Raw genomic sequence first — 13,877 nt, forward strand, 5'->3', positions numbered from 1 at the left:
GCTCATCTTTGCACTCCCAGCCACCAGCATGACATCTGGAGCTCAAGATTGGGGCCCGGAAACAGGTAGTGGTGGGGCAGCATCTCACCTGAATCTGATGTTAGTGCTTTCGGGAACAATCACCTCCTCACAGATCTTCTCCCAGTGTAGGCATCCAGCTTGTGGCCAGGTGGCAGTTCTGTAACACCACCCAGGTCCCATCTTTGATGGCAGTGTTGATCATTTTGGCAGCAACTGAGCCTTGGCCTTGGCCAAGGGAGATGGTCTGTGTTCTGGTGCCTCCCATGCCAAGATCATCAGCAAACTTCAGCAGGCCTGAGACCAGGAAGAAAAAGGTTTTTTTGAAAGAAGACAGGCCAGCTAAGACCATATTAACAGGGACTATGCAGAAAGAAGGGCTACATCAAAATTCTGGACTCGGAAAGAAACTCACTGGCTTCTGTCAATTACAAAAATAAGCATCTCTATGGGGAAGCTTTAGACTTCTTTTAAGAGGATGAATGAAGCTACTATTGATTCCTCTTTTGTTCTGAATACATAGACATTCTTCTTTTTAAGTTTAAAAAAAATGTTTATTTATTTTTGAGAGAGAGAGAGAGAGGGAGAGAGAGAACATGAGAAGGGGACGGGCAGAGAGAGAGGGAGACACAGAAGCAGGCTCCAGGCTCTGAGCTGTCAGCACAGAGCCCAGCCTGGGGTTTGAGCCCACAAACCACAAGATCATGACCTGAGCCAAAGTCAGATGCTTAACCAACCAACTGAGCCACCCAGGAGCCCCTCTAAGTTTTTTTTTTTTAAGTAATCTCTACCCCCAGCATGGAACTTGAACTCATGACCCCAAGATGAAGAGCCTCATTCTCTTTGAACTGAGCCAGCCAGGTGCCCCAGGAATTCTTTATTTAAAAAAATTACAAACTGAATTATACAATACAAACAATAACAAAAAAAAAAAAATAGAGTCTGAGAGACAGAATTTCCCAGGTGCCAAAAATGAAGAGGGAACTCAAAACTAAAGAGATGAACACACAACCAAAGAACTAGAAACTGGGTTGTTACAAAATGTATTTTACTAGAAAAATAGGCATTGTACAGTGAAATTTCAAGTAAGTCTCTTTCTCTTCACTTTTCCTCTGAGGCAGCCAATGTTACTAGCTTTTTGTGAATCCTTCCAAACATATTTTATGCATTAAATAAATGCATATATACTATTATGAGAACTGCAGAATACTACATTTGCTTCTTTCACTTAGATGTTTTCCACATCAATACAGGCACAGCTCAGAGATATTGCGGGTTTGGTTCCAAACCATCGCAACAAAGTGAATGATGCAATAAAACGAGCAAATGATTTTTTTTTTGGCCTCCCAGTGCATATAAAAGTTATGTTTACACTACAATATTACCCGTTAAGTGTGCAGTAGTATTATGTCTAAAAAACAATGTATGTACCTTAATTTAAAAATATTTTATTGCTAAAAAATGCTATCATCTGAGCTTTCAGTAAGTTATAATCACTGATCACAGATCACCATGAAAAACAATGGAAAAGTTTGAAATATTGCCAAGAATTACCAAAATGTGACCCAGAGACATGAAGTGAGCAAATGTTGTTGGAAAAATGGCACCAATACTCTTCCTGTCATCTTGGAGCCTGTGGCCGCCTGCTGGAAACAGGACTCCTAAAACGACAAATATGTCTGGAAGGCTGTGGTCCAAGGCCAATTTTCTTTGGAACCAGAGGGAGCACACGGCACTTCTTAAAATTGAAGGTGTTTATGCTCAACATGAAACTGAATTCTATCTACGCAAGAGATGTGCTTATGTGTACAAAGCAAAGAACAACACAGTAATTCCTGGTGGCAAACTGAAGAAAACCAGAGTACTCTGGGGAAAAGTAATTCATGCTCATGGAAACAGTGCCATGTTTTGTGCCAAGTTTCAAAGCAACCTTCCTGCTAAGGCCACTGACCACAAAAATCTGTGTGATGCTGTACTCCTTAAGGATTTAAACTTAACTGAGAGGTACCCGGGTTGCTCAAATATTAGACTTCGGCTCAGGTCATGATCTCCCAGTTCGTGAGTTCAAGCCCCACATCAGACTCTCTGCTGTCAGTGCTGAGCCTGCTTCAGATCCTCTGTCTCCCTCTCTCTCTGTCCCTCCCCTGCTAGTGTGCACACATGTGCTTTCTCACTCTCAAAAATAAGTAAACATTCCTAAAAAAAAACTCTCCTTAGTTAGACATTCTGTCATTAAAAAAAATACATACATACATACATACATAAATGTGTAGATTTGTTCTCTTAAAAAAATAAGAAAAATGGAACTGATAGGTTGCTTGATGCAGGGTTGCCACAAACCTTCAATGTGCAAAACAAACAAACAAACAAAAAACCCGGATCTGCAAAGTGCAGTAAGGTAGAGCACAATAAAACAAGTTATGCCTGTACATACAGAAAAGTCTTATTCTTTTTCATGGTTACATAGCATTTCACAATTGGAATATACCATACTTTATTTAACCAGTCTGGATGTTGGGTGATTGTGGACACATAACTTTTGCACTCATAAGAAATGGGGGGCTAGAACTGAGACTTTTGTAGACAGTTGGGACCTTCAAAGTGCTGCACCTTTACGTTAAGGTGGCCAGAAATCTGGCTACTGGTCTAGAAGCAATGCAGAAGCTCATTGGTGGAAAAAATAACTCTCTGCTGAGAAAACAAAACACTAAGCCTATGCCACATGTGGATGAAGGGTGTGGGTTTATAGTACCTGTGGGTGGGATTCCCCAACTGAGAAATTTCCCATAAAATTGATATAGAATGGGGGCACCTGGGTGGCTTAGTTGGTTAAGCGCCCGACTGTCCATTTTGGCTCAGGTCATGATCTCATGGTTTTGTGAGTTTGAGCCCCGTGTCAGGCTCTGCACGCGCCTCTGTGAGGTCACGCACTCCGTGTGACAGTGTGGAGCCTGCTTGGGCTTCTCTCTCCCTCTCTGTTTGCCTCACCCCTGCTCATGTTGTCTCTGTCTCTCTCAAAATAAATAAATAAACTTAAAAAAAATTGATCTAGAGTGGCAACCCCCCCTGGGGCATCAGTGTTTGCATATGCAAAGTCGTTCTGTTAGGGCACTCCTAAAACCCAAGGTATTAGGAGACTCCCACAAAAGAACACAAGATTGCTGATTGTGAACTCACAATAAAAAATTACAAGCTACGTGAGGAAATATATCACTATAAGGGATAGCACATAAAACAATCAGGAGAATTAATACTCCACAGATTATATATGAACTCTGTTATGAGCCCAATTATATCTCTTTCAAATCCATATGTTGAAGCCCTAATTCCCAGGACCTCAGAATGTGGCTGTATTTGGAGATGGGGTCTTTAAAGAGGTAATTAAGTTAAAATGAGGTCAACAGGGCAGGTCCTAATCCAACAGGACTGGTATCCTTAAAAGAGGAGGAGACTGGAACAATGACATACTCACAGAGAGAAGACCATATAAAGACATAGGGAGAAGATGACACAGGGAGAAACTGGCCACAAACAAGCCAAGGTCTCAGAAGAAATTAACCCTGCCGACGTCTTGATTTTGGATGTTTAGTTTCCAGAATTGAGAGAAAATAAATCTCTCTTATTTAAACCACTGAGTCTTTGATATTTATTTATAGCAGCCCTAGCAGATTAATATAATTTCTGAAAAAGACATGAACGAAATACATCTAAAAATCAATAAAGGAGGACCACAAAGCATAATAAAATTCACAGTCTTACGAAAAAAGAAATACATGGATTTGGAATAAAACAAATAAAACTTCTAGAAATGGAAAGCACTGTCACTGCAGATAAAAACTCAAAGTACTGATTAAAAGCACAGGGTAGAGACAGCCAGAAAGAATTAGTGAGCAGTAAGGTCTGCAATCAATGATCCATCCAGTAGTACTCATATTGTGGTTTCCAAATCCTGTGGCCTGTTTTGAAAGAACTGGAGTTCCTTAGAGAAATGTCTGTACAAGATGAGCCCAGAATACATGCTAATTCTATACGGCAAGGATGCTATATAAAACCACCGGGGTTATGTGAAAACTACTAGGCATGAAGGGGCCCCTACAGGCTAGAGACTGAATGATTTGAAAACCAAAAAGAATAGTAAATAATAAAACACCACCATGTTTGAAACACCCACTATGTTAAAATCTATGCATTCACAATGGCACGAAGAAAATCTTATTGCTTAAGTAACTTCACAGGATGCCAGGGCACTAATTTATTAATATGAAGTTTGAGAAATCAAGAGAATGAACCAAGTGTCTATTCTGCTGGTCCTTTTTGAGCTATAGTCAGAGTAAACCAAAGAGTTGACCAAGGAAATTTTTCTTCATAGAGGAGTTCCAGCGAATAAATGCAAACATAGTTGACAGAATTAAAATACCATTTTGTAGCCCCTAATGAAATAATGGATCTGGGGATTGATTTTTTTTAAGGCCACTAAAATCATCAGGTCAGTTGTTTCCAAAACATACTGGAATTATCTGAAAGACTTCTTTTTTCTTTTTTTAATGATTGTTTATTTTTGAGACAGAGAGAGAGAGAGAGAGAGAGAGCAAGAGAGAGCACACAAGCAGGGGAAGGGCAGGGAGAAAGGGAGACACAGAATCTGAAGCAGGCTCCAGGCTCTGAACTATCAGTACAGACCCTGACGCTGGGCTCAAACCCAAGAACCATGAGATCATAATCTGAGCCAAAGTTGGACACTTAACCAACTGAGCCACCCAGGCGCCCCTACCTGAAAAGCTTCTAAAACACAATGCCTGGGCCTCATTGACAAAGATTTTAATTTAATTGGTTGAGGGTGTGGCGTGCACATGGAGGTTTTTCTTAATCTGCCCCCTGCCCCTCAAACTAGATGATTCCATTGTGCAGCCAAGATTGAGAACCATCACATTAGCTGTGAGGCCGATGGGAAACTTTACAAGGGAAGCAGAATGGGAAGGTGGATCACAATGACAGTGCCTGAGTCCACTGATAAAACTTAATCAGAAAGGGAAAGACAATCAGATAGTATATGCTTCCTGGTGTGAGGCACTACAAGGGACACAGTACCCGTGAGGTCTCCTGGGAAGTTATCCAAGTTAAATCTGATCAGGCCTCTAGCACAGACAGACAGGAATATGCAACATATGCCACTGGACACAACTGGCCCATCCTTTGCCAGCACATCATCATTTTACAGACCATACTATGACCTTTCCTCCATTTCTCTTTACCTTTCCTGGTTTACCCTCATTGCTCTAATTTAAATCTGCCACATAAAGGACATAGGGGTTAAAATAAAGCTACTAGAAAGGGACCATGAATTTTTTTTTCACAATAACACTGTGGTATGGGAGCGTGGAAAGGGTACTAGTCGTTTCAGCTCCCTCCTCCGACTTCCTCCCTGGTGCACAGCTGCCAGCTTTCCATCCAGGTCAGGATAAGTGTCAAACACCTCAGGGGTTACAAAAGAATGGCAACCTTGTCATTTGCATTTCTGGTACTTTTCTTCATTCAGCCACAGAGAAAATGAAAGCTTTGAGATCCAGCGGAACAGAAAAAAAATCTATTTCTGTCAATAACTCATACCTGTTAATATGCAATAATTTGATTTCTGGAAAGATACACAAACCAGTAATAATGGTTACTTCTGGAAGGGTTAGGAGGAAGATATACCTTTCACTCTACACAAGGGTTTCTCAACCTCAGCACTACTGACATTTTGGGCCAAATAATCCTTTGTTGTGGGGGACTGTCCTGTGCACTGCAGGATGTTTAGAAGCATCCTTGGGCTCAATCTACTGGATGCTAGTAGCACCCCCTACTTGTGACAAAAAAAACGTTTCACCACTTTGCCAAATGTCCCTTGAGGGGGCAAAATGGCCCTGGTGGAGCCACAGTCCTATACTTTTCCACATTGATTTTTTTTTTTTTTTTTTTTTACTATATACAGTTATACACAGTATTAGTCATTACACTTTAATTGGGGGCACCTGGGTGGTTCAGCTGGTTGAGCATCTGACTCTTGATTTCTGTTCAGTCATGATCTCACAGTTCGTAAGTTTGAGCCCCACTTTGGGCTCCACACTGTCAGTGCAGAACCTAAGCAGGTTCGTTCTCTCTCTCTCTCCTCTCTCTCTCTCTCTCTCTCTCTCTCTCTCTCTCCCTCTCTCTCTCTGACCCTCAACTCACACGCATGCATAGGCACACACTCTCTCACTTTCTATGTTTCTTCTTTTTTAAATGTTTATCTATCTTTTTGAGAGACAGAGAGACAGAGCACCAAGTGGGGAGGGGCAGAAAGACAGGGAGAGACAGAATCTGAAGCAGGCTCCAGGCTCTGAGATGTCAGCACAGAGCCCAACATGGGGCTTGAACTCCTGAACCATGAGACTATGACCTGAGCCAAAGTCGGATGCTTATCTGACTGAGCTACCCAGATGCCCCCCCTCTCTCAAAATAAACCAACATTAAAAAAAAACTTTAATTTAAAAATTAAAAGAAAAGAGAAAAGCCTAATTTAGAGAGGCAATAGTATTAGAAAATGATTTAGGATGAAGATGATAAACTACCACCCAGTAGGCTAAATCTAGTCCTGGTCTGGCCCTCACAATTTTTAGGAAAGAATTTGAATGAGTTATCAGGATATAAAAATGGGTGATTTCTGCATTTCTGATTTCTCTTGAAAAATCAGGTGACCTAGCCTTCCTGGGCTCACATTATCAGAATGGCATGGTGCTTCGGGGCTGAAGAGGAGCTGCTTTCTTTAGGTGGGAAAAGAAATTTTCAGTGGCCTCACCCTCACCTTCACCTGTTAACTGTTCACATTTCAAAGCATCTGAGTTTGAGATTCTTGCTGGAAGGGACACGCTGTTGTCATCCATTCATGCATCCTGGGGTATTTATGTTCTTCACACAACATTCTGCCCTTACCTGCCATTGGGTCCACACCTGGAGACAACACAAAAATCAATGGTGCACAACAACTGGAATCATTGTAGGACTCCTGGAGATCAAAGGTAGGGGCTTCAATGTATACACTGCCCATGTGCTCAGCGATGAACTCCCGAATGGCTGGAACCATTTTGTCAGGCCGCAAACATCGTAGGATTACCATCCTCTCCAATCCCTGAAGGAACTTCCAAGATCCAGGGAATGTCTCCTCATGGGGCCAGGTGGAGTCATAGATAAGCTTCCACTCATCAGCATTTTGTTCTAAATGTTCCATCAGGCCTTTCAGTTTGGGCAATGCCGAGGCACGAACCACTTCCGCCCACGCCTTCTCGGACAGCCATTCAGGAACTGGGTTGGGGAAGGGGTTGTCCAGGGCGACACCTCCAGTTAGAAGGAAATACCAAACCTCCTCATTAATTTGCTTTTTCTCTTTCATGATGCCGATGGTGAGGAGGAGAGAGAAAAGTAGCTTGTCCTTCTCAAACAGAGAGCGGCAGACATTGTTGTAGATGCTGAGGGTAAAATGTTCGATGATGTACTCAATGCGACGGTCCAGTTCTTCACTTTTATTGCTATGAGCCAGGGAATGCACATAGAGGTTTATGAACCATGTCAGGGAGTACTGGTACATTGGCTCGATGTGGGCCAGGTCAGAGATACAGAAGAAGATGGTGGCAGAATGGATAGCCACTGGCTTGTAGCCCATCCGAGTCTGATCGATCTGTGTTTCTGTCACTGAAGCAATTTTCTGTTTCTCAGATATCTCCTCAGACAGCATTTTGGAAGAGGACAAAACTTTGATGGCAGTCTCATCTTCGAGGATGTTGCCCTCAGACAGGGAGAGGACTTCCAAGATCTTATCTTCAATTTCTTTTAGCTGTTTCTTGTTCTTGGCACTTTCTACAATCAACTCGTTCTTCTTCTCTTCCAGTTCTGGCTTCTCCTTGGCGGCCACAATGCCAAGGAGCTGATCCTGGAGACCTAAGGGTGTGATCATGAAGTTGAGCAGGCAGACTTTCACAGCGACTTCAGGGAGGTAATGTGGGTTCCTCAAATGGGTTGTGATATATAACTTAAAATCCCTGGAGTATTCAATGATGTTTTCACCCAGCCTCATGTACTCAACCCCTTGCTGCTTAAATGTGGACTTGAGCAAGATGGGTTCAATAAATGCATCCAGCTCCTCTCCAACATTTTCTAGCAGGACGGGGGTGCCAAACTGCAGGGCGTTTTCCAACGTCCTCACATAGCTGGCATCTGAGAATTTGATGACGGAGAGCTTATTTGCTTTCTCCATATTCTTGATCCACTTATTGGCCTGCCCCTGAGGGTCAATCATTAAGGCCCAGCGTCTGGAATTGGACACAATGATGCCATTGTCAATGGAGAAGGAGTCAATGGGCAGCCCAGCAATCTGCCAGGCCCGGATTTTTACAGGATCTCCTAATGTGTTGCTGAGACTGAAGTCACTAGAGCCAGGGATGACCTTGTCCTTACACTGGGCCAACCACTGCTTCTGACACCTTGCCCGATAATCCACTGTAAAGGCCCCCAGGTAAGCCACAGTCCCTGAGGACAATAGCACATCCCCTGTTAGATTGGTATAACGGATCCCCAGCTGCCGGGTGGCTTCTGTCCATCTGTCCTTCTCTCCCCCAAGACCACTGATCAGCTTTTCTGCTCTGATCAGTTTCTGGGAGCAGATCTCAATGTTTTCCTCCAAGGTCCTTTTCTTGGTGTTCATCTCCTCAAAGTCAAGATTCAGGGCCTGGAGGCGGTCTTCCACCAGCTTCAGTTCTGCTCGCTTCTGGTTCAGTTTCTGCATCTGTGCGTCCAGCTTCCCCTCGGCCTCTCTCAGCCGCTCCCGTTTGGGAGCCACCACTTTGGCCACGCGATCATACACCTCCATGGCCCTCACCCACTTGCACAGACCTTCGCAGGCAGATGACACATTTTTAATGACAGCTGGCTGGAAATCTGGGTGATCGATGAACCTTTCCCGGATCCGCTTCATGATCGTTGGAGGGATGTTGTCTTTGTCATATGTCTTAAGACTCTCCAAGAATTTCAGATCTCCAAGAATCTTTCTTGAAACTCCCCAGTAATCCTCTATCATTTTACCTATTTGGAACAAGAAATGGATATTGGACTATTATTAAGACATTCTGGCTGAGACTTCAAGATTTGCAATGGCTACTCATATTTGGGGAAAAAAATCCAAGGTCCTACCAAACATTTTTAGTGCAGGAAAATACTCTGTTTAATAACCATAATGATGGATATATGTCATTATATATTTGTCCAAATCCATAAAATGTACAATACCAAGTGTGAACTCTAATATAAACTACGGACTCAGGGTGTTAATGATGTGTCAGAATAGGTTCATCAATTTTAACAAATGTACCACTCTGTTACAACAACAGGGGATGCTATGCATGTGTGTGGGTGGTTAGGGGTATATGAGAAATCACTGTACCCTTCTCTCAATTTTGCTGTGACCTTAAAATTGCTCTAAAAATATAAAATCTAAATTAAAAAAAAAAAAAGAAAAATCTAAGATTCTTACCATGGTCCAGGAGGCCCACTGAACTCATCTACCTCATCTTTGAGGCCTTGCTCCTTGGACTTTAGTCAGGCAGAACCTTCTTCAACTCCTCAAAGATCTTAAGTGCTTCCCTACCATAAGCCCTTGACCTAGATTGTAAATAGTATCTGCTGGCTCTCAACCAGACTTCAGTTCAATTGTCACCTCCGCTGAGGGGCACCTGGGTGGCTCAATGGGTTAAATGTCAGACTTCAGCTAAGGCCATATCTCACGTTTCATGAGTTCGAGACTCACATCAGGCTCTGTGCTGACAGCTCAGAGCATAGAGCCTACTTCGGATTCTGTGTCTCCCTCTCTCTCTGCCCCTCCCCTGTTTGCACTCTGTCTCTCTCTCCCTCAAAAATAAACATTAAAAACAATTTTTTTAAAAGTTACTTCCACTGAGAGCTTTCCCCAGATTTCTATCACTACACTGGGCTACTCTATCCCTCCCCCAGCATTTTCTTTCATCTCAGCTGCTGGAATGTTGATTCCCTTTACATCATTTATCCAACCTGTAATTTTAATGTTTTATTTATTTTTGAGAGACAGAGAGTGACAGAGTGGGGGAGGGGCAGAAAGAGGGAGACAGAGGATCTGAAACAGGATCCATGCTGTGGGGCTCCCAATGTGGGGCTCAGACTCACAAACCATAAGGCCATGACCTAAGCTGAAGTCAGATGCTTAACTGACTGAACCACCCAGGTGCCTCTGAATACTCCTTTTGAAGACTGGGAGGTGGGCTAGATGGTACCCAATCAGTCCCTGTGAGTGAGTCTCAAGAGAAAGAGCAAGGGTGGGGAAGCAGCATGTAACTATAGAAAAGGCCATCCTTGCCCTGTCCAGAAACAAAGCAGGGCCCTTATTCTCCTCAGCACCCATCCTGCCAATGACTGAGTGAGTCTTGATCCCACCTGGGGCTGCATCCCTTTTGTTGACATGCTGGAAATGAGTTAGAAGCCCTTTTGGCTCACAGCATTGTAAACACTTGCCAACCTCAGGTTAATCAAAAAAAGTTATACTTGAGGAATCATATTAAGTACAATAGGTCAGATGTGTCCTGTTTCTAATGCAAGCACAGTAACCAAACAAATATTTCTCATGAAGGTTTTTGTCTGCATTCAGGAAAATGATCTGGTTCATTTAAATTCAAGGTACCCAAAATGAATTAAATGGTCTTATGCTCCGTCTTAATGTTCTGGCTAAAGTTGTGTGGGATAAATGAATAATACACACAATTCACTTCAATTTAAAAAAAAAAAGAAAGGAGAATGGTGGGTCCTGTGCTGATCAAGTGATCCAAGAAGAGAATGAACTTTCGTGACTTTGGCCATACTTTGCGTATCTTGGCAGTTCTCCACCCTGGCTGCACCTTAGATCACCTGGAAGCTGTATATATATATATATATATATATATATATATATATACACACACACACACACACACACACACACACACACACACACACCTCGGTCTGTACCCCAAGACCAGTGGAGTAAGAATCTCTAGGAATGCAGGCACGGGCTTCAGCATTCTTTACACTCCCTAGGTGGTTCTAGGGTGCAGACAGGGTGGAGAAGTGCTGGACTAGCTCATTCTTACTCAGTCAACTTATTACACCTCAGCTGTTTCCCTAAGGGATTCTCCTGTGAAGTCCACTTCCTGCCTGTCCATTCCTGATCACCTCTATCTTCTTCATGTGGTTTTTGGCCTGCCACCAATCAGGGAAGAAGAAATGTTAGTCAGTGGGAAGCAGAAACCAGAGGCTCCTGAACGAGGGATCAGGGATTTAGAACCTTTCAGAAGGAATGGAGGAAGATCAGGGCTGTTCCCAGGACAGGAGGATTCAAAAGGCAGGGAAATTACTGAGATGGGTTCTTAAAGTCCTTGTTTAGCTCTAAGACACTGTTATTAATAATACAAAGTTCTACATGTAATTTGGATTTTAAGGAGGACAAATACTCACCTACTAATGCTTCTAGGTTTACTTATATGAGGAGCTTTCTTTCCTCCCTTATGCCCAAGTCTCTGATTCCTTGTCTTCCTCCCTTTGCCCCTTTCTCTCTGCCTATAACTGTTTCTAGCTCTTCTTCTGTTCCCTCTGCCTTCCTCCTTCCTCACATCTCGCCCAGTTCATTATCTCTTTGTGCACATATGCATGCCTGAGCATGTGCGTGTGAGTCCAGGTGCCTATCTCTTTCCATCTCCCTGTATCTCGGTCTCATTCTCTGCGTTTCCTTCTCTGGTTTTCTCTCAGTTTCTCTCTTTCTCTAGCTCTTTCTGTTTCTCACCCTCACAACCACACACTACTCTGTGTCAGCCTTTTGTCTCTGCAGCCTTCATTTTTGTAATGATTTTCAGTCAGGGGCCTTGACTAAGCTCAGCTTTGCCTAAAGATGCCTGCCTTTTCCCTACTGATTGAGAGAAGTGAGGAAGGAGACAGCTGTGTGGATGAGTATGCACCTCCTGGCACCTTTCTGATCTCTTCTGGGACTCCAGACCCTGCTTGCAGGCCTGGGGTGGTGGGTGGGGGCGTGGTACCCCTCCTGCCAGGGAAAACAGCCTGTGAAGGCTGCTGGGAGGGATGGGAGCTGAAGGGGTTTACCGCTGCCGCTGGAGTCCGGCTTCCTCTCTGGTTTTAGCCCTTTCATGACGCAGATGCTCTCCATGACCAGCTTGACAGGGCCGGGCGGGTTCTGCATGGACTTCACCAGTGAGATGTCTGCTGGGTTCAGGGTGTCCAGGGCAGCAAGTGCAGCCTCCAGTGCCGGCATGGCCTCTGCCAGGTCCCCCTCACATTCATTCTGTGGGCAGCACAGGGACAGAGAGGGATGAGTGCCTGGCACACCAGGCGCTCACCTCTTGGAGGAAGCTGGAAGAGGCTCTTCCTGCCCCTCCATGTCCTTCCAGGACGGTGCCCCCTCCTGGAGTTCTGCACAGGAGGGTGGCTCTAACTACGAGTGGCAGCAGGCAGGCATCCATGGCTTTTCAGGGCTGTGGTTTTGATGCCTTGGACATTTGAGAATTCACCTGATTTGTGGTCTAAAAAAAAAAAAAAAATCAAGCTTTGGATTCTAAACAAGTTCCCAAGAGATATATGCAGTGGGTAACTTCACACCCACTGATCAAGGATGGGTTGAGAAATGGAGTAAAGGATGAGGCCCAGGGGTTGAGTGACAGCTGGGAAGGGGATTAGGGCAAGCTTGGGGGAAAAATAGGCAGGAGGGGTGGGGGAGGGTCAGGGATGGGGTGAGGTCCGGGATGTACTGTAGCTCAGAGATGAGGCAGGGGTAGAGTCAGGGATAAGGTGAAGCTTGGGGATAGGGTGGAGTTTAAGGCAATAGTTTAAGGATGAGGAATGGGAACAGAGATTAATCCAATGAAATATTATTCAGTCATAAAAAGGAATGAAGTATTGATTCATGTGACAACATGGAAAACATGCTAAGTGAAAGAAACCAGACACAAAATGCCACCTGCTATATGGCTCCATTTACATGAAATGTGCAGAAAAGGAAAATCCATAGAGGCAGAAAGTGAGTTAGTGGTTGTCAAGGGCTGGGGGAGAGAGAGGAATGACGAGTGACTGCTAACAGGTTTAGGTTTCTTGTGGGGTGACAAAAATGTTCTAGAATTAATGGTGATAAGTGTATACCTCTGTGACTGTACTAAACACCTCTGAATTGCATAACTTAAACAGGTGGAGGGCACCTGGGTGGCTTAGTCAGTTAAGCATCCAACTCTTGGTTTCAGCTCAAGTCATAATCTCATGGTTCATGAGTTCAGGCCCCACATCAGGCTCTGTGATGATAGTGCAGAGCCTGCTTGGAATTTTCTCTCTCCCTCTCTCTCTGCCCTTCCCCACCCTCTCTGTCTCTATCTTTCAAAATAAATTTTAAAAAGGTAGCTATTAATGGTATGTGAATTAAGTCTCAATTAAAAAATTTTTTTTAATGTTTATTCATTTTTGAGCCGTCAGCACAGAGCCTGATACAGGGCTCCAACCCACAAACCATGAGATCATGATGTGAGCTGAAGTCCGATGCTTAACTGAATGAGCCACCCAGGCGCCCCTCAATTTTTTTTTAAAGAAAGCTTAGCATTGTAAGATTTTAGAACTGGAAGGGACCTTATAGGCTATTTAGTAATCCAATTACCAAATAAAAATAAAAACAAGGTCTCAGTAGGCAAAATGAGTTAGCCCCGGTCATGAAGCTCCAACTTTGGGACCCTGGTTCACACTCTGTGAATACTCTGTTGGTTGCCCTGCCCTACAAATGGTCACACAGCCACAGCTGA

General features: G+C 43.7%; 1 protein-coding gene across 1 annotated transcript in view; it reads right to left on the reverse strand.

Annotated features, from left to right (window-relative positions):
- Nucleotides 1-13,877, reverse strand: part of DNAH3 (dynein axonemal heavy chain 3) — a 166,877-nt gene that overhangs the window by 16,871 nt on the left and 136,129 nt on the right. The window contains 4 exon segments of the mRNA XM_032591638.1: nt 89-141; nt 143-315; nt 6,970-9,111; nt 12,184-12,382. Coding sequence (XP_032447529.1) covers nt 89-141; nt 143-315; nt 6,970-9,111; nt 12,184-12,382 — 2,567 coding nt within the window.

This window comes from Lynx canadensis, chromosome E3 (assembly GCF_007474595.2).
Source record: "Lynx canadensis isolate LIC74 chromosome E3, mLynCan4.pri.v2, whole genome shotgun sequence".
Lineage (NCBI taxonomy): Eukaryota > Metazoa > Chordata > Mammalia > Carnivora > Felidae > Lynx > Lynx canadensis.